We start from the raw sequence: 26856 nt of genomic DNA, 5'->3' as shown, positions 1-26856 counted from the left end.
ATCAAATTTTCCGGATTATAGAGTACTGCCTAAGACCCCTATAGGGGATTTCAGGCAGTACTTGAGATTTAAGTAAATCGTATTAAATACGTAAATCCAAAGTTCGTTTATTTTTGCCTGCTTGCATTGGAAAAGGCTACAGATAGGAAGGCCTTTGTTCAGAAATGGAACATTAACTTCGCTTTAATGCGATTGGACAATAGAACTGAAACTGAGGCAGGTTTCCTCACAATGTTCTCTTTCACCGAGATTAATTATAAACCAACGGTCATATCGGATATTTTCAAAGAGATACTTTCAACTGATCGGTTGCCCTTAAATATGATCTCATTGTTTGCTCTCCGTTCGACACTTCACAAGTGTATCTTAAACATTACATGACGCTTTTCTGTTTACGTAATAACCTGTATATGTTTGTTCTTTTGTTACACAATCAGTTTCAATAGCGATAACATCATTGACGTTATGACAAGTTTTTTTTTTTTTTTTTCATTTACTATTTATTTTAAAATTAAATTCGAAATCATGCACCTTTATTAACACGACTGAGAAACTATTATGTGGTCTGCCTGCGTCTTAGAACCGAACTATGTGTCTGTTTTTGTAGATATATGTATATAATAATAATATACATAATATATATAAATATCAGCCTTGCTGAAATAATGTAAATTTTTGTCAAATTTAAGTAGCTTTGAAATTATAAAAAATATAGAAGGAACCGGAGTAAGTGTCTGCCATTGAAGTTTTCTATATATTTTTTTTACATATTTTAAGATATCAAAAGGGCAGACTTGCTGCGGTCACGTTTTGAAAGTCAATTTTTATGCTTTTCGACTCCATGGCATGCTCAAAGGAACCCTCGATGGGAATAGTGAACCTCCATTTCACGAACAGCAGGTGAAGCAGTATACCTGGCAGTAATATGGAGCTTGCTACTATACCGTAAGTCTGCCGATCACTGGCTCTCAGTCTATATCGTTGTTATGACTGCGGAGCCACAGGGACAGCTCCTTCTTAAGCATAACAGATAAATATTTTAAGAAATCTTCCGTGTATAACAGACAGATAAACGTCAACAGCTTCCTATTGTAATGTCAACATGAGAATACCTTTTTGGGCAAGCTACGTGACCGACATAAACCCGTTAGTGAACACTGAGAACTACGAAAATAAAATAAGTACCAAAACTTAATTTTAAGCGAAGGTCTAGTCTATACTTATATTTCAAGAGGTTGAATTTGTTTGTATGTAGAGGTTATCTCCGGAACTAGTTATACAATTCTAATTATGTTTTCACTGGTACATAACTATATTATACCGGAAGGAACGATCTTTATTAATAAATTGCATCCGTGAATAAAGGGGCGCTTAATTTAAATTGTTATTAATATTCATCTAATGTTCGGATGTGAAGGAGACAATGTATGGATACTCTCACGTATTCATATAAATCTGAGACGTGAATCAAGAAGTTTTAAAGAAATCTATCCGAAGCAATAACACAATTTGAACGAGTCAACCTTATTTTTTGTCGCTAAAGCGTATCCCCTACGTGATGTGATCGGACGTCTAGTACATTACATTAATAGCCTGTAAATTTCCCACTGCTGGGCTAATACCTCCTCTCCCTCTGAGGAGAAGGTATGGAGCATATTCCACCACGCTGCTCCAATGCGGGTTGGTGGACACACATGTGGCAGAATTTCGTTGAAATAAGCCACATGCAGGTTTCCTCACGATGTTTTCCTTCGCCGCCGAGCACGAGATGAATTATAAACACGAATTATGAACCCGCAATCATCGGTTAAGATGCACGCGTTCTAACCACTGGGCCATCTCGACTCCATGGACGAACCAAGGCTCTGGACGTCTAGTACGCCTTAGTAAACGGAATACCCATTATAAAACCAGCGGTATCCTCTACGTGTTTCGGGCGCCACGGTATCGCTTTCGCCTGCTACTGTGACGGTAATGAATCACCTGTGTATTCCGTTTTTAACCTATAAATAGTTGAATTATAAGAGGTATTATTTGTGCAGTTATGTGACATTGAAGGGGGATTAATGTTTGTCTTTTATTTATGGGCGCCGTTAAAAATATTAACCATTCCTTACATAACCAATACGCCACCAACTTTATTGGCTAAGATGTTATGTCCCTTGTGCCTGTTTCACTGGTTGATTCACCCTTCAAAATGTAACAACAATACTAAATATTGCTGCTTGGCGGTTGGATATGATGATGAGAGAGTGGTACTTACCCAGACGGGTTGGCACAAAGCCCTACCACCAAGTAAATCCCACTATGAAAAATGACAATACTAAATCTACCAATACATTTAAAAAAAATAATTTCAAGTATTCTTGAGAGAATAAAACATATCGAGTAATGTAGATTCTACAGAGAACCGGAAAGGAACTGCTTCTGCGACAATCAAATTATAACTATCATTAAAAACAATTAAACTATTATTTAAGCTGGATGGAAATCAACGAATACGAATAACATGCTTTTATTATCTGTACTAATATTGTAAATGCGAAAGTAACTCTGTCTGTCTGTCACGCTTTCTCGATCGAATCACTGAATCGATACATTGAACCCCAAAGACAGCCATGGACGTATTCTCACCCTTTTAACAGATAATGTTTCCCAACATATGAGATTAAGTATACTATTAACTTTAAAATATATTTAGTTACTTTATTTAAGTATAACACTATTTTTTATCGGTTCGATTCGATTACAGATATATATTAATTTCGGATATCCGATAGTTTCCGTTATGGTTACGGAGCTCCATAATATCCCTGCTACGGAGCATTACGCCTTACTAAGGAAGTTTCTTTAACATCCGATTGTAATTTATTAATTTGCAAAGCTAAATTTGGAAAATACGACGTGTATTTTGTAGTTTTAATATTTTATTAATACAAAATAATTATTCTCGTCTGCAATTATCGTCGTGTTAATACGGAGCCGGCGTTATTTTACGTTCACTTAACAGTAAATCACGATTCACGTGTCGGCCCGAATAAAGTATATTTGGATTTAATTTGACTGTGTTCGTATACGATTTGGTATGTGTTATTATTATTTGAATGTCTATATATTTGGTATCTTATATATGAACAGCGTAAGCCGATTATTGTCCCAGTGATTATGAGACGATAGCTGTAAATAATAAATCGGTTACGGTCTCATTTCGAAGAGCTCCAGCCGTAGATGCGCAGAAAAATAAAGAGGATTCTTGATTGTAATTTATTAAATTGTGACAACTTAATAACGAATTAATTTTAGAGAGCGGTTATTAATGACCGGTTATAGAGAACTAATGTACTTATTTGACATTAAAAAGGTCATTTAATAAAGGTTTCATCAGTTTACAATGAAATGAAATCAAAACAAAACCTGTCATAGGTTTTGAAATACGTAAAAAATCTTTTGAATAAACGCGAAGTTTCGCGGGCGACCCAATATTTTTAATATTAATAGTAACAATAGTGCTAGTCATTTGTTATTTTGAAAACATGATGTGATTAATTTGGTACGATAGAAAAAAATCACAAAGTTACCTCTAAAAAAATCTTTTAACAAATAATAACTATACTTATATACATTCAATAATTCTGGTTTTTTGTCAGATTATTCTACAAGCAATATACTACTTTACCTCTGTGTCACTTTTTTAGTAAAATGAAGTTTTTTTAAAATCAGATATTCTTATTTTCGAACAAAATGCGTACGCATGTGTGCGTAAACGCCGTGTACAGACATTGCCGGCCGAGGCCTGATGCTATACAGACGTGTCGATCTTTTCGCCGCATCATTACGTTACGAGATATTATATTATTATAACTAACATCGAAAGAAATAAAAACAATTCTGTTGTCCTATCTATTTTTTATGAGATTTATGATTGATCTTACTTCGCTCGGTTTGGCGGCATCTATTAGAATATTCGGGCGTAACCTCTTTACCTCGCTTAACCATTAGTTCACGGGCTTGCCGTTTTTGTCGATTTTGTAAGTGTGTGCGTGCGATTCTCAAGGGCACTTAGCTCTTGTAATCCTCTTAATGGAGAGTTTGCTTGAATAAAGAAAAATAGTATAATATACATGTGTGATAATTTATATATAAATGATATATTTATATATAAATTATCAGCCGATTTAAAAAAACATGACGCGGTAGTCAACTCGTCTGTTTAACATATAGGTCCGTCCATCCATATAGTCCGCAATACATTAATAATATAGAAAGTACCTTTACATATAAACATTCTTTTATTAATGCGTTTTTTTTTTTTTAATAAATTTACGAACAATTTGCGGACAGATATCACAGTTATTTAATAATGAAAGTTTTTTTATTAAATAATTGGACTCCGTGTTAAGACTCTAAATTTGGATTTCATCGTTATGTGAATAACCTTCATATATATAATTATTTTGTACGTGTGTATGTACGACCCTACCTAATGAATGTTTCCTTGCCGATTCTTCTCGGTAGAAACTCCTATCCGATGTGGGAATACCCACTAAAAAACCCGCGTATTTTAGGTTCTCAGGGTACAAAGACTTTCTAGCCCCGGCGACACTTATGGCGGGAGGGGATGTCCGTAGTGAACACTGTAACATGGTGCTAGGGTAGGTGCCACCTACTCATCAGGTAATCTACCGCCAAACAGCAGTACTCAGTATTGTCGTGTTCCAGTTTGAAGCGTGAGTGAACCAGTGTAACTACAGGCACAAGGGAGATAACATCTTAGTTCCCAAGGTTGGTGGCGCATTGGCGATGTAAGGAATGGTTATTATTTCTTACAGCGCCATTGTGTCGTGGCGGTGGTGATCACTTACCATCAGGTGGCCCATTTGCTCGTCCGCCAAACTATACAATTAATAAAAACAACGGTATATCCATTGCATGTTGTAATTATTTTATTTAATGTCACGCATGACATTCTCACTTTTCACGATAGTGTTCCGCGGTGAGTTTCGGGTTCGTGTTTACAGAATAGTTCTACATATATATTACGCATTCCTTTCATATAAGGTAAGTGAAATCGACACACGTCACTGCTGGCTTTGGAGCCTATTCCACCACGCAACTTCAACCTGATTTGGTGACATACTGTCATAAGATAAATGCAGGTATCCTCGCGACGTTTTCTTTAGTCGGGTACGAGATTAAATACATTCAATTCAGTGATGCCTATCCGGAGTGAACTCGCAATACTCGACGTTTCAATTGTTTTAACCATTGGGCCAATCGGCACAATAATAAATATGATATTCCGAAAGTTTACAAAATAAATATTAATAATGTATATTTTATAATAATCTATTTTCAACTTTATGAAACAGAATACTTTGTAACAAAAAAAAAAATGTTTGTTTATACGTGTGTCTCTATTATTGTGCGTATGTAATTTATGTTAAAACAATTGTTCAAGTTAAAATATACTTCAAAGTGCTTCTGAGCTTCATACTATACGTTAACAAAAGCATAAACCTACATTCTCGAGGTCTTGAGGTGAATGACCATACGCGTTCTCATAAACTTGCGTATTTCTACACTTAATGGCTTATAATCATATATTCATGTTTTCCTCGGCACGTCGCCAGCTTTGCGTCCATGAAAGGAGGTTGGTACATTGAGGTTTTATTACTTCGAAACTATTAAAAATAAAAAGAAACGAATATAAATGAGGCAGTAGATACTTTTTTTTTTTTTTTTTTCATTAAATTTATAATATTAATTTGTTAATTATATAATATTAACCAACCTAATAAACAATTAAATTAATTATCAATAAATTTTGTGTGATATTATAAAAATGTCACGCTCCATGTCTGTCTGTATTTCCATACGGTGTATAATTCATTTTGTTTAAATTGTCTTAAATATGATGATTGTTGAAGATGTCAAATCAAATCAAATAAAAATAAACTTCATTCAAGTAGGATTTTACAAGCACTTTTGAATCGTCATTTAACAAACTATATTAAGTGAAGCTACCACTGGTTCGGAACGTAAATTCTACCGAGAAGAACCGGCAAGAAACTCAGTAGTTACTCTTCAACATCTAAAAATACAGTCATGTTAGTTAAATACAATTATATATGTATGCAATATATCCTGCCTGGAAGTCGACAAGTATTAACTCCTCGCCCTTTCATCATCTGTATGTCGGAACTGGCATCACGTAAACTAACATAGTTATATTGTGTATTACTATGTAAATTTATTTAGATCATTATTATACTCGTGCGAAGTAGGACGCGTAGATAGTGTTCAATAAAACTATCATTGTTGTTTAATTTTTGATCGATCCAAATATTCGTGTTTTATGTCAAATATTTTTTGGCGCTTGGAGTTAGTGCAAAAAATCCTCATTAAAAGTATAACACCTCGTCTTATTGTCTTCACTGGTGTCAGGAGGGCTGGTTCGTTTTTTGGCCAGAGGATCGGAATTGCCATTCAACAGGGAAATGCTGCCGAGCCGAGCCCAGTGGTTAGAACACGTGCATCTTAACTGATGATTGCGTGTTCAAATCCAGGCAAGCAATGAATTTTCATGTGCTTAATTTTTGTTTATAATTCATCTCGTCCTCGGCGGTCAAGGAAAACATCGTGAGGAAACCTGTACGTGCCTTATTTCAACGAAGTTATATTATAATTAATGCCAATAACTCGATTACAAACATAATTAAAATAATAATCATAAGCTTCTTCATGGCGAATGGACTTGATATTATTGCCAATAATAATCATATTCATGGCGAACTTGATCTTCTTGCCTTGATCGTAGTCCACGGGTTATTAAAATATACCATTATATAATTAATTTTATTTCTACTTTGACGACCTCAGTGGTCAAGTGGTGTGTACACCGGTTTTCATGGGTACGCCACTCCGAGGTCCCGGGCTTAATTCCCGGCCGGGTCGATGTAGAAAAACTTTATTAGTTTTCTATGTTGTCTCGGGTCTGGGTGTTTGTGGTACCGTCGTTACTTCTGATTTCCATAATACAAGTGCTTTAGCTACTTACATTGGGATCAGAGTAATGTATGTGATGTTGTCCAATATTTATATATTTACTTTAAATTTACTTCCAAAATTCCGATAACAGTTTCGTCGACGTTCAAAACGTAATTTTTTTGCAAATCCATAGTGAATATCATAGATTAATCAAGCTCTCGACCAATGATATCGCGTCAATTTGCTGTCAAAAGTTGTTGATCTGGATTTTTCTTGTTATGGTTGGAATAGAGTATAGGAGCGCCTTCAGAAGTGAACAGATCTATAATCAACGTACGAATGACCTAAGGATTTTTTATCTTTGAAATAAAGGATACCATTGACTAAAAATTCATAGTGGCTAAAATTACAAATTTCCAATTAATTTCAAATGAATAAAGCGATTTATATGAGTTTTCTTACAATAATATATTATTTGTCTTAGTTTTAATATAAAAATAATCAATCATAATCATAACTCTTTTTTTTTTTTAATCCGCGCCGCGAGGCCTTAGTCTGTCAACATACAGACGCAAAATAATTATAATATATATTTTTAAGAAAAAATAAGAATATAAATAGATATGTATAATATCAATTCGGCTTCACTGTATGGTCTCGGGTTCAAAACCCAGGTGGGGTCGATAAACAATTACTGTGTTTTTTGTTGAAAAACTAAAACAAAAATATATTTAAAAAAAAAAACCCTATAAGAGTAGGTAAAGTAAGAGCTGGAACCCGGATTATTTTCCATTGCATTGGTAAAGGCCTAGGCAGGTTCAAAATTAAAAAACAAGATTAAAAAAAAAATAACATTATTTATGAAATTGTTGAAGGCAAATTAATTCATTTTCGTAATTAAATATGGCAAATCATCGTAACTATGAATTAGACTTCGTTTTGCTAAAAAAATAAATATACGGGGATCTAGAAATTACATAGCGGTCCTGACTCGGTAAATCCTGTTCCGAGTATAAGGTTGTCCTGTGTCATTAACCCTGGATGCTGGCGTGGAATTTTGTTCTCTACTATAATACATTGCAACTCATTTAATTTTAAGCGTGCAAATTCAAAAACAGAAACTACAATTAAAAAGTAAAAGGTAAATATATTCTTTATCTTATTATTATTGAATTGAACGGCTTGCGTTTAAGTTACTTTCACCGCTTACGGAATTCCAATTGTACGGTTCCGTTTGGCGCCAATTGAAAATTGAAAATAGCTACCTTTACGTAAAAAGATATTCGTGTCAAAATTTCGCGCCTAAAATGTTTTTTTTTAACCTTCGTAATTTAAATCTCTTTTTGTAATGCGTTAAAAGACGCAACGTTTTTCGAGGAATGTTTTTTATTACATTTTTACATTAGCAGCCTGTAAATTTCCCACTGCTGGGCTAAGGCCTCCTCTCCCTTTGCGGAGAAGGTTTGGAGCATATTCCACCAATGCTCCAATGCGGGTTGATGGAATACACATGTGGCAGAATTTCGTTGAAATTAGACACATGCAGGTTTCCTCACGATGTTTTTCTTCACCGCCGAGTGACCTTCAAGCATCATTTATAGAAAGTGTTATTACCGCTTATTTAAAATGGGTCGCGATGACCCAGAGATAGGAACGCGTGCATCAATGATCGCGAGTTCAAGCCCAGGCAAACATGAAACTTTTTGAGCTTAATTATTTGTTTATAATTCAACTGTCAGTGGTGAAGAAATCGTGAGCAAACCTGCATGTGTATAATTTCATGGAAATTGTACTTCATGTGTAACTTGGTGAAAAAGCTCTAGAGCCGTCTTAAACGGAGGGGGTTCTTAAGCCCGATATTCGTTTCTATAATAAGATTCTATTGTTAATTTTAAGTTCGCCTATTAATAAATTTAAATCTCATGTCAAAAAAATCATTGATTAATAAGGCATATATACATATATTGATTAATAATAATAAGCATACTCAATACAAAAATATATTAAAGACTAGCTGTGCCCGCGACTTCGTGCGCGTTGTTTGAATTTAAGTTATTTGGATATTGTACCGTGCTTTTATTTTTATTCTATATATAATTCTAAAATAAAAGTAGCCTAAGTTACTCCTTATTACATCCGCTATCTGCCTGACAGACAGACAAAAATTGTAAAAAATGTTATTCTGGTATAAGTACCGTGTATACATATACATGGGTTATTTTAATATTACAAACAGACACTCTAATTTTATTATATGTATAGATAAAGAGGCAGGATATTGAGAAATCAGCTGTTCTTCACTGAGTACTGAAGTACTCTGTAATTAAAATGTTTCAAAAGATTAACTACAAAGTTTCCTGCCGGTTCTTCTCAGTAGAATATTCTTTCTGAACCGGGTAGTTTTACGTTTAATTGAACACTGTAACCTGACGATTCGAAAGTGCTTTTATGAGCCTACATAAATAAAATACTGAAAGGACTTGAAAGGGACTAAAATATTACTTATCCTTTATTCAAAACAGATTAGGCAATATTTAAAATATGACAATAACAACTTAATAGGCGGTTCAGTTTCTAAGCAGACATTTCTGCCAAACCGCTAATCGTTCAAGAAACTCGTACTAGAAAGTAATACGACAGGATGAAATTATACGAGAGACAACTTCCATGACTCTGTGGTTTAACTGTCTGTGAAATTTTAATTTAAGTATACATTTTAACTTAATCCCAATAAAAAAATCCAGCCAATGTCGAGATGATCCAGTGAATATTTACTTGGTTATAGGGCTTCGTGCAAGTCCGTCTATGCAGTACCTACTCTGTTTGGCGGTAAAATGGTCCCACTCATCAGATATTTTACCAACAAACAACTGTACTTAGTATTGTTGTGTTGTGACTTGTGTGCCACTTCAGGCACAAGGGATAACAACTTAGTTTCCGTTAACAAATACCACAAAAAAAAACATGATTATTATTCGGTAAATTCGTAAAAGGATTTTTTTTTAGAGCTCCATAGCCGTAATCATAACTATCGGGTATCGGAAATATAAATCTATTCGTAACCAAATCCGATAAAAAAATATTTAGTGTAGAAGATGGAAGAAGAGTGGGGGAAACATATAAAAAGCAGCGCCAGCACCCGTCGCGATCTCTTTGCTGTTCGGCTGTTATCGAGTCAACATCTCGGCATTCTGTTTGTTGGGTTTTTCGTTAGATTGTTCCGTAATTGGTGTTATAGTTTGAAAGGTCTTACATTTTTAGTTTTCGTTTAATTTAATTTTGGTTTGTTAAATTTAATTGTTTTCAAAGTAGATTCGTTTTGTAAATTGTTTTCTTGAGGGTAGTAATAAATTTGTATTTAAAAAAAATAACTTCTGGTCTTATTTCTAAGATTAGTATAATTTTGTTTTTGCATATTACAGAGAGTAGGTAATTGTATTTGAAAGCTGATAGCTTTTTTCTGTGATTGTACCTAATACTTAATAATGGTTTACGAGTAAAGTAAAATTTATATCTTGTTTTTTTTTTCTTTAACAATTTATAAATAAATTAATATCCATAACTGACGCTATCCGATACAATCGGATAACCGAAATTATTTCGTATCCAAAACCGGTAAAAAATTATACAAATATCCTTATCCAGATCCAACATCCCTGAGCGTAACCCATAATTGTATCATATCCAGCTAAACATCGTATATTGGGATGATCAATTTGTAAGTCTGTTTATAATTCATTTAGTTCTCGGTGGTGTTAGAAAGTCAAAAGGCGTGAGAAATCTTGCTTTTACTGGCTGAAAATCTATCAAAATCAAATCAAATTCCTTTATTCAATATAGAAGCATAACACTTACTTATTCATTGTCAAATGAAACATTACCACCGGTTCGGAAATAAAATTCCCTGACATGAGAACCGGCGAAAGAAACTCAGCGGGTGTTTTTTGGCAATTCTATTATATATACAATTTAATATGAATAGAAACAGCCAGGAGGCGATCGTTTCATTCCCAAGGTGTGCTATCAATCATGAACTCACCAATTGTATGGACACGAGCGTTCTTTAACATTTTTCTTTTTTTTTTAATTTGGCAATGAAAGCGTTTTGAACGCTTTCTGGGATCCTGTTGTAGAAGCGTATACATTGCCCCACAAAAGAGTTACTGACTCTATGCAGTCGAGTAACAGGAGTAACAAGTTCGTGTTTGTTCCTTGTACCGATGCTATGAGTATCAACATTTTCTCATAAAATAATTAACATTTTTCAGTACATACTCGTACATAATAACATCAAATTCACTCAAACTCACAACTCACAGTAAAGAGTAAGTAACTACTGATTTTCTTGCCAGTTCTTCTCAGTCGATTTTAGATTCAGAACTATTATTAGATTTAAATTTTATATAATCTTGTAAAATGGTGTATCGACATTGTTTTATTGATGAATAGTTGAACCTGCGGCTCTACCCGCGCGAATACACGTGTGGCAGAATTTCGTTGAAATTTGAATAAACTGCTATAAACAGAAATTAACTATCAAGATATTTTTTTTCGTAGCATTTGTATCCTTTACAACGTTACCTTGAGGTACGCAGTACTTAATTATAACTTAGTTACGATTTATGAAACTGGTTTTATGTTGACAAAGTACTCATGATGTTAAGCAATTATAACTTTAATTGAATAAAAACACGCTATAAACAAGATATACTTAACTAACTTATCGCTACATTCAAGTTTTACTTAAACACAGAATTGTTGCGATTTTTTCCGAGCCTTTGTCTTTAAAATTTCGTCAAGTTTATAATAGATGGAGGTTACTTATTTGGCTTTGCAGTTGGTTCGAGTTCATCTGGGTAGACATAACACGGTCACCGCAACACGCGAAATCGATCCTGTGCCGTCCGCCGAAGAGAGAGTACCGCTAGTGGGTATTCCGGTGTACCGGGGCACACTCGGCGTTTTGGTCACCGGTGAGACCCCCCCCCCCACTTCCAAGTGGGAGTCACGCGTGACGCGTAAATACAAACCACTCATCAAATATTATACCGCCAATCAGTAGACGACCTCCGTGGTCGAGTAGTGTGTACGCCAGTTATCATGGATACGCCACTCCGAGGTCCCGGGTTCGATTCCCGGCCGAGTCGATGAAGAAAAAGTTCATTAGTTTTCTATGTTGTCTTGGGTCTGGGTGTTTGTGGTGCCGTCGTTACTTCTGATTTTCCATAACACAAGTGCTTTAGCTACTTACATTGGGATCAGAGTAATGTATGTGATATTGTCCAATATTTATTTATTGTAATATACAATCAAATCAAATCAAATCAAAAATCTTTATTCAATATAGAAGTGTTTACACTTGCTTATTGATTGTCAAAAATCTACCACCGGTTCGGAATTTAGCACCTCGGACCTGAGAAGAACCGGCGAAAGAAACTCAGCGGGATATTGTCGTATTCCGGTTTGAAGGTTGATGGGGCTTGTGTAACTACAGGCACAATTGACATGACACCTTATCTTACAAGATGGCTCATTGATGATGTAAGGAATGGGTGGGAAGGGGAGGTGTTCATTAGCATACATACATACATTAACAACCTGTAAATTTCCCACTGCTGGGCTAAGGCGTCCTTTCCCTTTGAGGAGAAGGTTTGGAGCCCTTTCTACCAGGCTGCTCCAATGCGGGTTGGCGGAATTCACATATGGCAGAATTTGACACACACCGCCGAGCACGAGATGAATTATAAACACAAACTAAGAACACGAAAATTCAGTGGTGCCGGTTAAGATGCACGCGTTCTAACCACTGGGCCATCTCGGCTCAGGGGTTCAGTCCCCTTCAATATTTATTTTATTTTGTTTTTAGTATTTGTTGTTATCACGGTTCATGAGATACAGCCTGGTGACAGACGGTTGGACGGACAGTGGAGTCTTAGTAATGGTGTCCCATTTTACCCTTTCGGTACGGAACCCTAGTCAGATAAAAGGTACAATTAAAGTAAAAGAATCTCCGTTTTAATCTTCAGTGACGTTGTTAGACAATTGCAAAAGTACTCAGATGTAATACAAGACAAACTATTGAAGACGAATCCTAATTTTTGTGCATATTTAAATGTTTTTTTTTTATATGAATGTATGAATCGAATCTCATCAAATCGAATCAAACGAGTAGTATTGTGTGTTTAGCATTGTAATTATATATTGTATGTAATTATATATATATCATAGTATTGTATGTAAATATGGTTAGCACGACGTCGTGCTCAAATGTACAAAAAAGTCAGCATAGCTTGAGAAAATTTTTTCTGAAGAATACTTCATTTCGAAACAAACCTATTAAAATTGTGTTGTGTTTAGACGGAAACGGCGCAGCAGTGATTATTACCTAACAGTCATTTTTTAGTTTTTTTTTTTTTATTTTTGGTTTTTTTTGTAGTACTAACACTAGGGAACGTAACCGTTACTAACAATATGGACATACAGTCTGAAATAAATGATATGATGATAAACTATGCGCGTTTGAATTTAACAAAAAGTTAATGTTGTATCCTAAGTTACTCCTTATTGCATCAGCCATCTGCCAGTGAAAGTCCCGTCAAAATCGGTCCAGCCGTTCCAGAGATTAGAAACAGACAGACAGACAGACAAAAATTGAAAAAGTTATTATTTTGGTATATGTATGTACCGTGTATACATATGCTACAGAAATAAGGTCGCAAATTCCGAAATCTTGGGTTCGAAATCCGAGCCGGACCATTGAAAGTTTAAGGGTATTGAACCCGTAGTCTTCGAATTAACAGCGTATATACTCCCGTATCTAGGAAAGCGAGTAAAGTATTTTGCGCCTTAACGACGTCATCGTATCGGATCTGCCGTCCCAAATGCAATTTTTAGTAGTGAGTTCGGAATTCACCTGTATTTTCCATTAGTGTTTCGCAGTTAGCCAACTGATGTATCAGGTAGGTTTTAGGTATTTTTTTTTTTCATGATCGTAGAGTAGGATCGTTTCATTGAGTAGACCAACTAAGGAAGGAATTTTGGAAATTCTACCCCTAAGAGGGTAAACTAGGGGGTTGCAAGTTTGTATGGAAGTCAAACATTTTTTTAAGTTAGAAACATGAAAGATTATTTTTGGGATAGATTAAAAATGAGTAGATACGTATTTAAGCGTTTCTGGATATTCTAACCTAAGGATTGAAATACACACCAATCAGGTATACAAAGAGGTCTTAAATTAACGTAATCTTATAAGTTAAACCGTAAAAATAAAACCGCAGGCAACGGCTAGTGATAGATTAAAGTTAGTTCTCAATGACAATGTTTCACATCAAAATATACTTTATTCAAGTAGGCTTTTACAAGCATATTTGAATCATTTAACAAACTATATTAAGGGAAGCTACCATCGAATCGGAAAAAGTAGTAGAATCTATCTACCGATAAGAACCGGCAAGAGACTAAGTACTCTTTTTCAACATTTAAAATACAAAGTTATGTTAGTTAAATTCAATATACAATCTTTGATTTTATTTATGTCTAGCCAACTGGTAGTCATTACGTTTTGAACACGCACACTATAAAGCTGTTAAAAATAGTCTCAGTATAAAAGTAGTTATCGAAACATTTAAAAGATTTAACTGTCCGATCAAAGTTTAATTAAATATTTATATATATGCATTTCAATACTTTTATGGAAATGGAAAAGTACAGCCGGTTGCTTGTTTTTAGGGTTCCGTAGTCGTGATAGAGCTTTTTTTAATATGTAATAGGTGGGCAGTCTACTTACCTACCACCAAGTAAAGTCGTAGTAAAGGACACGTCTAACATTACAAGTATCAGAAATCAGGACTTCTTTTTTACTTTCAAAGATTGTGAAAATTATTAAAAAAAAACTTGTTAAGTGAGAGTCGTACTCGCGCACCAAAGCACTTCTTACGTTTAAAACGTTTTTTTTTTTTTTTTATTATTATATTTGATAGCAGAAATAGTTGCGTCTGTTCCGTATAAATTCAACTACACATGAGACGAACAAACCCACGTACTACAAAATAACCTACAAAATAAAATAATCACATGACTAACAAACTACATATTTAGTTTTTCCGGTTCTACGCGGTAGAATCTAGTTTACGAACCGGCGATCGATTTACATTTTATTCAATAAATATATACTACTCTTAATAAATAATAATCATTTGTTATTTTTTTTTATAAAAATTGAAAATATCATAAGCTTATATAATAAACGGCTACGGAACACTATTGCGCATGCGTCGCGCTTGACTTTTCCTTCAAACCCATCGGCCTAAACGGTGAATCTCGAAAAAAATTCCATTGATAGCGTGGAAAAATATAATTACGCAAATCGTTTCTTAATATCGAATGAATAGAAATAAATGTATCTTTGTATGTTTGTTCTCCTTACGCTGCTAAAAGAACCGGTTGGGATGAACGTTTTTGTTAACTGCGTGCGAAGGTTCTCGACACAAAAAAGAGATTTTTTTCTTTGTAGTTCCATCGTCCACGAATTCAGGGCGGACCGCTAACAATATAACACACTAGTTGGCGTCGCGGCTTCGTTCGCTGTTTAGGGGGTTAGTCGTCAATTGGGTAAAAAAGTAGCCTGTCCTTGGGATTCAAGTTTGTGTTATACCAAACTTCATCAATTGTCATACCAAACTATTCTTTCATGAGTCACTGAAACGTCAGTGAGTATATATATGTATATAGCTAGACTATACTAATATTATAAATGCGAAAAGAACTGTCTATCTGTTGCTCTTTCACGGCCAAAACACAGAACCGAATTTGATGAAATTTTCTATGAAGGAATCTTGGACTCTAGATAAGGATATAGGAAGGCTCTTTTACGCCTAACACCTGACTGCAAACTTCTATAACGCGAGAGAAACCGTGGACCACAACTAAGAGGTATTATAAATGTGAAAGGCAGTTCGTCTATTTGTTACGCGTCCACGTTTTAACCACAGAACCGATTATCTAACTATGCCTACGTACTTAAAGTCACAGAAAAGGCATACGGTATCAAACGCCTTAAAAATCTACCGCAGGCAAAGGCTTCGAAAACGCTTCATTGTGAAGTTTACTTGAATGAAATACATTTGAAGCAAATTCAATGCAAAAATTAGCTTGTTCAAAATGCAAGACACTGCGTCGAAAAAGTTATTTTAAAGTGAAAGTTAGTTAATTTTAGCGCAAATTTCGTTCGAAAGTTGCATCCGATTACAAATATGGATCACGTGGGGATGTTAAGGTGTTACATGAAAGGTAAGATGAGAATTCTGGGTTGACTCGGCTCACAGTAGTGAACTGGCAGGAATCGTCACGTAAGGAAAACCCTTCCTTCTCCCTCTTTATACCTCTGTCTCTTTCTTTTATATACGGTTTTATATAACAGTATTTAAACTCATTATTTTACTAACACGGGTACAGTAACAGCCTGTAAATTTCCCACTGCTGGGCTAAGGTCTCCCACGCTGCTCGAATGCGGATCGGTGGATACACATGTGGCAGAATTTCGTTGAAATTAGACACATGCAGGTTTCCTCACGATGTTTTCCTTCACCGCCGAGCACGAGATGAATTATAAACACAAATTAAGGACATGAAAATTCATTGCTTGCCTGAGTTTGGACGCGCAATCGTCGTTTAAGATGCACGCGTTCTAGCCACTGGACCGTCTCGGCTTACACGGGTAGTTAATAACAAATTATTTGTTATTTATATATTTTTAATTTTTTTTATTTATATAAAGCGAAAGCAACTTCATTATAACCGGATATTCCAAGACAACTCCTTTTTTTGTTGCGTGTAGACAGGCTGTAAGAAATATTAACCCTCCCTTGTTATATAATAGGTAGGACGAGCAAATAAAACACCTGATGGTACGTGGTCACCATCATGGACATTGGCGCTGTAAGAAATATTAACCGTACCTTACACCAATGCGCCATCAACCTTGGGAGCTAAGTTATGTTCTGTAGTCAAACTGACTCACTCACCCTTCAAACCGAAACCCAATAACAATAAGTATAGAATATCTGATAAGTGGTACCAATAAGTAGATTCGTTTATTAACATGACAATGGTTTCGTGAGTAAACAGATCCATACTTTATTTGGAAATAATATTTAATTAAGTATATAAAGCAAACGATCTGAGTTTCAATAATAAATAATTAATCATTAAAAATAAATTATATAAAAAGTCAAGTGGCCGTCGTACGATAAATTCAGATTATTATATTGCTTGGAAACTCAGTACTCTGATGATACATTGGCTTGCGTTTGTTTCTAAATTGCCATATAATTATATATATTTACATTCATGTTGATCGAATCAGTAATAATCATTGTATAAACTTTACAATTATAAAAAAATAAAACGTATGGGAGCGCGTGGAACATTCAAGTGGAGCAACTAAAGCGAATACAAATCAGAAACCAGTAACATTTTGGTCAGTGCGAAATTACGCGTCGTTTTGTTAATAATTCAACAATTTGACTCGTTTAACATTCTACCACCAAGATCAGCAATGCTTAGTTTTTCTGTAATCCGGCTAGAAGCAACTTCCTAAGCTTCACTAGCGAACCAGTGTAACTAGACACAAGGGAAATATCATCGTAGTTCCTAAAATTGCTGGCGCTTTGGCGATGTTAGAAATTGTTAATATTTCTTCCAGCGGTATCGTCTATGGGATGTGGTGACCAGTTACCATCAGGTGGTCGTCCACCTGTCTCCGTCAGTATCTATTAAATAAATAATAATAATCTAATTTGTATTTTTTTGCTGTCGTTACACTTATGGTAGTATCACACACACCAAGACATCTTGTGCTTACAAGCGTCACTCGTGCTAATACAGGCCGTTAATAAATTATCGTGGATCTAGAATTTACTTAGAACCGAAATGGAACATTAATCTTCGCTTAAACCAGTGCGGGCACCATTCAAAATCAAAGTATACTTTATTCATGTAGGGCTTTATTATGTAACGTAAACCTACCACGGATTCGGAATGTAGATTCCACTGAGAAGAACCGTCAAGAAACTTATTAGTTGCTCTTTTACGACATATGAAATACAATTACATCCATATAATATATCCTGCCTGGAAGTCAACAAGTATTCGCTCCACGCTTTTTTATCATCTATATAAACTTGTGTTGAATAATATGCCTTATGCGTTTATGTCAAATATATTATTTTAATGTTTCTTATTGCGTATGTTTTATTCCAATCGAAAAATGAATGAAGATAAACAAACCTTTTTTCGTATTCCATGTTTTACCGACTTTAAATATTTTGATTTTAATACATTGTTTAATCAAACGGAAATATATAATACTTAAATAAATCACAAACTATATCCTACAAATATTTTCGTATTTCAATTAATTCTTTCCGTTTGGATTTAAATATTTATTTGATTAATAATATAGTTTTTATTTTGACTATAAATTAAGCTTATTAATTAAAGTCGGACAACCAGCCATTCGTTTGGCTAAATACGAACAAGAAAGGTGTGCTGTCAAATAAATACCTATACTATAAAAGTAGTACCAAAGTGTTTTTAATTAAAATTAAAATCCTAACGTCGAAGAAACTGTATAGTGAAAAATAAAGTGTTGTGCAGTTTGAGTGATCAAAATAATAATACCGTAACACATGCGATTTGGATAAAAGCTATATTTAACAATACAAAAAGTTATTGATTAATATACAAATCTTTATTTATAGCACAACATAAGTACACATAGCTACTAATATATATGTACTTAAATTTAACTGTCCAATATCCGATAAACAGCTTCGTCGTTTTAAAACACCATTTATTCTCAAATCCGTAATAAATATCATACATTTCAAACTCTCGACCAATGATTTTTTTTTTTTTTTTCGCGAAACAAACTGTACAATAGAATATCATCATCATCCTATCTCGTCAAATCGATGTCAAATCTATACAAATACGATTAATGCGAAAGTATCTCTGTTAACTCTACGTATAAACCACTGAACCCTTTTAGATGAAATTTAGCGCGGAGATAGTTTGAGCTCCGAGGAAGGACATAGGCAACTTTTTATAATTCAACCGTCGATGGGATAAAATCGCAGAGAAGGTTTATGTGATTTTATTTTATTTTCATTAGGACAACCAACAGTAGATACAATATCACATCTATAAAAAATAAAAAATTACATTTCAAAATTATCAAGGCAAAAGTTCTACTACTTACAGGTAGTCTCACCACCCATACTACACAATGTAATTATTAAAAATATGAATTAAACATAAGCATAATAATTAAAAATAAGAAATACAATACATTAATATTATTATATTAATATTTGTGTTATAGCTTTTACAAATTTAGGCGGGTAAAGCCGCTGGTTCGGCTAGTGTTGTAAATTTGGCTTTTGTTTTCTTTTGTTTGGTGACGAAAGAAACATCGTGAAGAAACTTTCATGTATCGCAAGTATACCAAGACTGCATTGGAGTCACATTGTTGGAATAAACTCCAGCCTTTTCCTTGAGAAGAGGCTTTGCCCAGCGGTGGGACACTTACGGACTGTTACTAATACTTTAAGAATATAAACAGGTTTAGTTTAATTTGTATGGTTCAATAATTAATTATAATTATTTACTACTATTTTCTAATACGGGAAAGTGACACTCCCAATCGTGAAGTATGTGTCCGTAACCAAAGTTTGAGAGAAACACTAAAATATGAACTTAATTTAAAAATAAATTAATATTTGTTTCTTTTAATTCTATCCTTCGAGTATATCAGAATTTAAAATTTATGAATTTGTTAGTTATTCTCTAAAACTTAATTATTCTTAGTTTTTGAACCATTTTTCATTTAATTTAGCGTATAACGACGGCGCCGACATAAAGGCTCCCTATAAAGTAAAAAAAATAAAATAAAAAAAGGTATCTCGCAGAGATCTGTTCGGTATAATCTCTACATAGAATTTAAAAAGAAAATCACTTCTACGCAACGGATTTCAATGTGGTTTTTATCAATAAGCAGAGTGATTCAAGATGAAGATTTATATGTATAATACCTGCATAGCTACTAAAGTTCATTGTTTAAAACACATTAAACATCATGATTGTAATTTTTTATTAAATAAAATTGAAGGATTCTTACATAAAAACTGCATAAAAGTTTAGGTACCTGTGATTTCAATTGTAGTCTCACATTAGTCACGAGTCGCTGCGTTTATTAAATTTTCTATAAACCAAAAGTGGAGTTTGCCAGCGGTAACTTAGGTTAGACAAGCGACACACGCTAACAAATATGACGCAGTTAAAATTACTTAAATAAACAGTCATTTATTTTTAAACGCGCAAACTTCTTAGGGTAACTAACTCGCTCGTGAAATATTGGAAAACCGATTAACGGTTTTACGGTATTTTGAAACTAATATCTGTTAAATGTTATAATATTTAAAGTCATTGTCGCATAATATATAAATTTATAACGTTTTACGATCTTACTTTTAGACTTTGTATTAAGTTAGTATTTACTATACATAGTTTAGTATACTGGTAAGATTCTCTTATATATTGGTTTTATCGACGTCAGTAAGAGTGAATTAAAAAATAACCATTGTAACGTAACTTTTAACCAAAGTACTACTTGTATTAGTGAAGGCAAAGAATATTAAAGAAAAATATGTTTGTTTGTTTATTTTTGTTATGTTTGTTTTTGTTGTAATGTTTAATTTAGATTCAATTTATTGAGATAATATGTTCAAACAAAATTCAAAATCTAAACGTACTTAATATTAGTAGATTATATTTTAAATCATATTTTTGACATGATTAAATTATATTAAAACTTACCACTGGTTCGGAATGTAGATTTTACCGAGAAGCTTAAAGACCAAAAACCTAGTTCCTCGTTTTTTAATATATTGCCAATATGTACCTTGAAGGCGGAGAAGGCGGCGAGGAAATAACAAATGGCTTTGATTTTTTTAAATTAAATACTACGTTTGTTTATTAAAAATGGTTCCACAAATTGTATGAACCAGCCTCTAAATATAATGCGGATGACCCATGAGACAAAACTTTATCAATACTCAATATTAACTATGTAACTATTATTCGCTGTACCTAACACTTTTTAAACTTTTCGAAGTTATTCACAGCTCAATTTACGATCTCTACAAAATATATTCACATTCAAATATTAAATCTTATAAACTACTAATAATATAAAAACTACTTACAGATTACAGTTATGTCAATAAAATGATCTTGCAGTGTTATTTAGAAATCACGACACAATAATAAACTCAACAGCACACAACTTTGCGTGTTCACCGCGCGTTGAGAACTGCCAACTGTCAACTAAATTGACAAGCTAAACTGCCTACTAAATACAGTGCTACCAACCGCAAATATGACTTTGTACTGGGCGCGTTATTAAGTCATAATATTTTATTTTGAGCCATTATTTACAAGTTAATCCAACTAGAATGTGAATATTGTGTCGAATGTGGATATTAAAAAAACGATTTTTTTTTTCGTTCTTTTTTTATTTAAATGATTATTATTCTTTATTTAGAAAATAATTTTCATCAATTAGAATTTAATCAATATCTTAAACTAAAGGAATTCCTCGCTATTAAAATATTATATATTTATATAAATTAACCATGTGAAATTCAGTGATATTCGCTCGGATTTGAACTTTTGATCTTTGATTGAGATCATCTTATTACATTATATCCACTGGACAATCGCGAATCTTTCAAAAAGCAATTGTTTCATTTAGTTTAGTTTTATGTTTATTTATTTGTATATTAGTTTTCATAGATTATTTGGGATCTCGATCAATGATAGCACATCAATTTAAATGTCATTTGATACATGTTGTAGTTTAAAATACTTATTGCAACTGAATTACTATCATAATTATTTGTCAATGCAAAATATATTGTTACCATTGATAAAATATACGTGTATTTTTTTTACAGCCCTTAAAACTAAGGTGCATTTACCGGGTCAATATTAAGACTATATACATTATTTTCTGAGTTTAAAGTGTTCCGGTTAGAAGGGTAAGTCTAATGGTTAGAAATTATTAAAATGACAATATGCGCAAGGGTGATAACATACTATCAGGTGGTGTGACCACTGACCGTCACCATTTACACGTCATCCTATATGGAATAAATAAATTAGTTACAAATGTTTTTTTCTCAATTAGTGGCTAATTTACTAGATAGGGCTTTTTGCAAAACCGTCTGGGTAAGTACCTACTCATTGTATTGTATACTATTCATTGTATTGTATACTATTCATTGTATTGTATACTATTCATTGTATTGTATACCTACTATGGGCATGTTATGCGGAGGAATGAGGACCATATTGTGAGAAAGGTTTTGAAAATGGATGTGGATGGATATAAAAGTAGGGGACGACTCAAGAAACGATGGATGGATTGTGTGAAAGACGATATGGTTAGAAAGAATGTTACTAGTGAGATGACGTCCGACAGAGAAGTATGGAAGAAGAAGACATGCTGCGCCGACCCCAAATAAAATTGGGATAAGGGCTGGAGGATGGATGAATGTATTGTATACCTACTATCGTTATTGTACCGACAAACAGCAATTCAGTTTCAAGTTCTTAGATCGCCAATGTCTATAGGTATGAGCGTTGGTGACGACTTACCTGAAGTTAGCCCGATAAAAATAACAAACACTTCGTCTTTATAAACATATATAATAGAAATTTGGTTAAAAAAAAAACAAAGTTTTATTTCTACAAGTAATATTTTTATTTTCTTAAACAATGTTTTGTCGTTTACCTTAAACTAATAAAAATTACATCTTAATATAAATAACTAATTTATATTTTACGACGAATTAAAAAAAAAACATTAAATATGGCGTCATAGACGAGCCACGCAGAAACAATATAATAAGAAAAAGAAATATAATAAAATGTTTTGTCTCTATGTAGCAAAACTATTGACTTTTTAAAATATATTTTAATGGTGTGAAGCTGATCTGGTTTGGAATAGGTTTTATTATATTTGCATATTGTAACTATCCCGTGACGTCATGCCCCCTTTCCGCCGCTCTCTACGTGCACGCGTGGCACATATACCATACTTTGTTGAATTAATATAAATATATTTTTTGGAACGAAGTTATTTTAAGTTTAAGTGAGCTTGCAGTAGAGTGAACTGGTAGAAATCGTCACGTAAGGAAAAAGCGTTATGCTCCCTCCAGGCGACCTCTCCCTCTTTTTGTTTCTCTCTATCTCTTTCTATCGCGTATGGTTTTATATTATATTATTGATGTTTTTTTCTATTGATTTAATTCACGCAGGTTTACATAATATACTCAATAAGGAAACCAACTTCGATCTAACCGGGCCCCACCGACTAGGTTCTGAGCCGAGGTGCGATCTCATAGGAGACACCCTCACGACGAACGTCACTCTCGAGCCCAAAAAGGGTTCACCTTAAGGCAGAGTCTAGCACTCGCCCCAACGTTCGGTGACGCTGTAAAGGCCAGTAGAGCCAACAGTAATACACAAATCCAGATAAAAAAAAAAAAAAAGATCTAACCGGGTGTCCTACGACACATCCCGTATTAAATGTCATTAATGAAAAGTCTTCGTTTCTATTTATTTTATTGTACGTATGTGTGTTTTTTAATTATACAGAATATATTATATTGATCTTCATATATGCATGATAACTGAGGAAAGTGTACTCGCCATTCGCCCAATTAAGATTTGATGATATTGTTGTTAAATACTTTTTTTTTTATTAATCTTAGTTTTAATTACCATTCAATTCCAATAGCTATACAAATTATAGACAAAAACGGACTAATACTCATTAAAAAAAAACATTCTACTATTTTCGAATTATCATTATTAAATATTTGCATGCATGAAAATACAATTATTAATAAATCGTTTTGTATATCATAGTTGTCATTTCGAAAAATTATATATACTACATACCACTGGCAACACAGGAGCTATGTGAAATATGAAAGACATAAATTATATAATATGTATATATATAAAAAAAATCTTAACTAAAGATAAACCAGGAATATGGCAAGATACATTAATTCTAACCTTAAAACTATTCTTATATGTTATAATGTTCCCTAAATTTTCATATAATAATGTGAGTTTCAAAAATACTACAGTGAACTGCACACGAATCTAAATTAACTATAAATAATTCTATTCGTTTAATTTTAATATTTTAACCATTAATTATGTATATTGAGATTCATCGTTAATTATTCTTTTTGGCGATAAATTTAATCGCACGTATAATATTAACAAATTTATTTTCGTTTAAGTTTAAAACTGTCTCTATGGTTTTGATTAACGCACGAAACGAATGAGTTAATGCGAAAATAATTCGAAAATTAAAAAAGTTTCAAATCGAGAGTGAGACAAACATTTTAAAAAAAAAGGTCCGAAAAATAAACTTTTTTTAAATGATCCAAATTACAACCAAAAAGAATAAGCACTAATAACAGTAATTAATAATATTAAAAAAAAAAACTATGAAGATTCTATCTTTTGAAACCTATTCCTTAAGAACAGAATATAAATATTAAATAAATGAATTGTGCGTATACATAGAAAAACTTAACATAATGGCTTAAGTACTGGCTTTTAATGTTATATATTAGAAATATATATATTTCTGAAATTCGATACGAAAAATATTAAAATCAATATAATTTATATTTAAACTGCTATATCAATTAAACGAATTAACTATTTTGAATATAATTCCTACACTGAGAAGAAATTAATAAACGCAAATGTTTGCAAACTAATATATATATATATATATATATGTATATAAAAAACTACCATCGTTCGAATTAAATTACTGTGTGAGAAGAAAAACTGTCAGAACGTTTTTGAGTATTCACTTACCAACTAAATACAAAACTAACTTAATCAAATAAAAATAATACATTCGAAATATCAATGAATATCTGTACAGTACAATATAAAAAATACAGGCGAGAAATTAATAATAATAATAAAAAATAGCTACCACCGTCTTTAAACACCAACATAACTTATTAATTAACTTAATAATAATCTATATATCTGCATTATATTATTACAGGTACAATTAAATAAAAAAATATATCTTCAGACAGATATATTTTTTTCTATTACTATAACCGAAAGACAAGAACAGGGATTACGAACTTCATACTAAATTTGTAGACCCAAAAAATAAAACCACAAATATTTTTTTTCCGTTATTTGTGAAATAAAATAAATTATTTTAACATATGTTAATGCTTTTATACTATGTTTATATATTCACAGTTAATTATAGATAAAAAGAGTCTTTTTTATCTGTAGATCGGAAAGTCATGCTAACTATAGACGTAGATATAGTTTGACTTATCACTAGAAAGAGACAAAACTACTGCTATAATAAAGTCTATAGTGCGACCAATAAATAACTACTAGTCGAGCTATCGTTTCATCTCCCTCGCACTATTCTAAATTAAAATCCATGCTTGGTACATATGACACAAAATTTCATATGAAAACGTTAAGAAATTTTTAAAATTTAAAAATCAGAGACAATTTTGACAATTAAAATGTTATTTATACTAACATAGACGGAAATTATTATTTCTATTTCAATCATCGCTTAAACAAAAGTTTGTTTCCGCCAAAGACTAAGCGCAATCCTTAAACATAAAAAATACTTTCTAGAAAGGGACAACTACTGACCCTAAGGTAGGTCTTGTCTCATACTTTATTAACTGCATTTATTTGACGGCTTGATAATGTCAAGAATTCTACACCTTTGTCTAAAGTATACACAGTTCAAAATTTTTCTATATTTTTAAAACTATTGCCTGTCAAAGATTAAATCGTACACATCTTTTATATGTTATTGACATATAATATAATGTATATTTTATTAAGTTCCTCGTCAGGGTCGCCAGAATAAAATTACACGTCATACTAAATTCCATTAATTTTAAAGCTCTAGGAATGTTGAACGTATATATAAAAAATAAATATATATATATTAGAATTAATCCGGACGGATATATAATTGCACTTCTAGGAATGTTTTAAAGTTAAAAAAAAAAATAATAATAAAAAAAATATAATTTGTGATGTTTATATCAAGTCAATGCCTGAGACATATAAAAAAAAAAAATTAGTTACGACAATCTCTATAGACGTGCATGTTGAATTCTAGGAAGGGTGTCTTGCTGTCTGGGCTCAAATAGCACAAATCCTGTTGAAAAAAATAACATTTCATATGAATTTAAATACATTTATTAAATACAGATGTATTAAACTTATTTATTGATAGTCGAAACATTGATAAAAAAGGTAAACTTTGTGTCTTATATTAGCCCTCCTATTGTCAACAATTTCTCATATTACAAGGAAATAGCTGGAGATGATCGTAATTCAGGGCGTACCATCATCTATGAACTCACTAATAATATATATGTCGCAGGCTACTACGTCAATTAGCCACTTTACTAAACGGCTCTATTCATCAGCGGCCTGAATGACAATCAGCCAATTCATCTTCCGTTCATAGAATAAGGTATCTTGCTTTAAATGTCCCTTTTTTTTAATCTAACCTAACCTATAGGCGCGACTTTATAAATATTTTGTATTTAACCAAATAATTCCAACCTAAACTATAAATCTCTATTCTATGAATGGAAGATATATTGACCGGTGTAATTCAGGCCACTGGTTGAACGGCGCCCTTTAGTAGTGTCTAGGCGGTCAATTAAAAGACTAATTTAACCAGTTGGCTGCGACATATATACT

General features: G+C 32.9%; 2 protein-coding genes across 3 annotated transcripts in view; both read right to left on the bottom strand.

The window, feature by feature from the left end:
- Positions 1-21357, bottom strand: part of LOC113391694 (putative fatty acyl-CoA reductase CG8306) — a 36204-nt gene extending 14847 nt beyond the window's left edge. Inside the window, exon 1 of the mRNA XM_026627752.2 lies at positions 21252-21357. The gene's annotated coding sequence lies outside the window, so the exon portion shown is untranslated. The remainder of the gene's footprint in view (positions 1-21251) is intronic.
- Positions 21358-25988: 4631 nt separating this feature from the next.
- The window catches only part of LOC113391683 (uncharacterized), a 60015-nt gene continuing 59147 nt past the window's right edge, over positions 25989-26856 (bottom strand). The window contains exon 20 of one of the 2 annotated variants that reach the window (XM_064220007.1): positions 25989-26302. In XM_064220007.1, the coding sequence (XP_064076077.1) occupies positions 26222-26302 (81 nt within the window). In that variant the 3' untranslated portion in view covers positions 25989-26221. The remainder of the gene's footprint in view (positions 26303-26856) is intronic. The other variant, XM_026627730.2, reaches the window with a different exon arrangement.

This window comes from Vanessa tameamea, chromosome 30, assembly GCF_037043105.1.
Source record: "Vanessa tameamea isolate UH-Manoa-2023 chromosome 30, ilVanTame1 primary haplotype, whole genome shotgun sequence".
Lineage (NCBI taxonomy): Eukaryota > Metazoa > Arthropoda > Insecta > Lepidoptera > Nymphalidae > Vanessa > Vanessa tameamea.
Note: the sequence above shows the minus strand (reverse complement) of the source record. Positions and strands in the feature narration are given on the sequence as shown.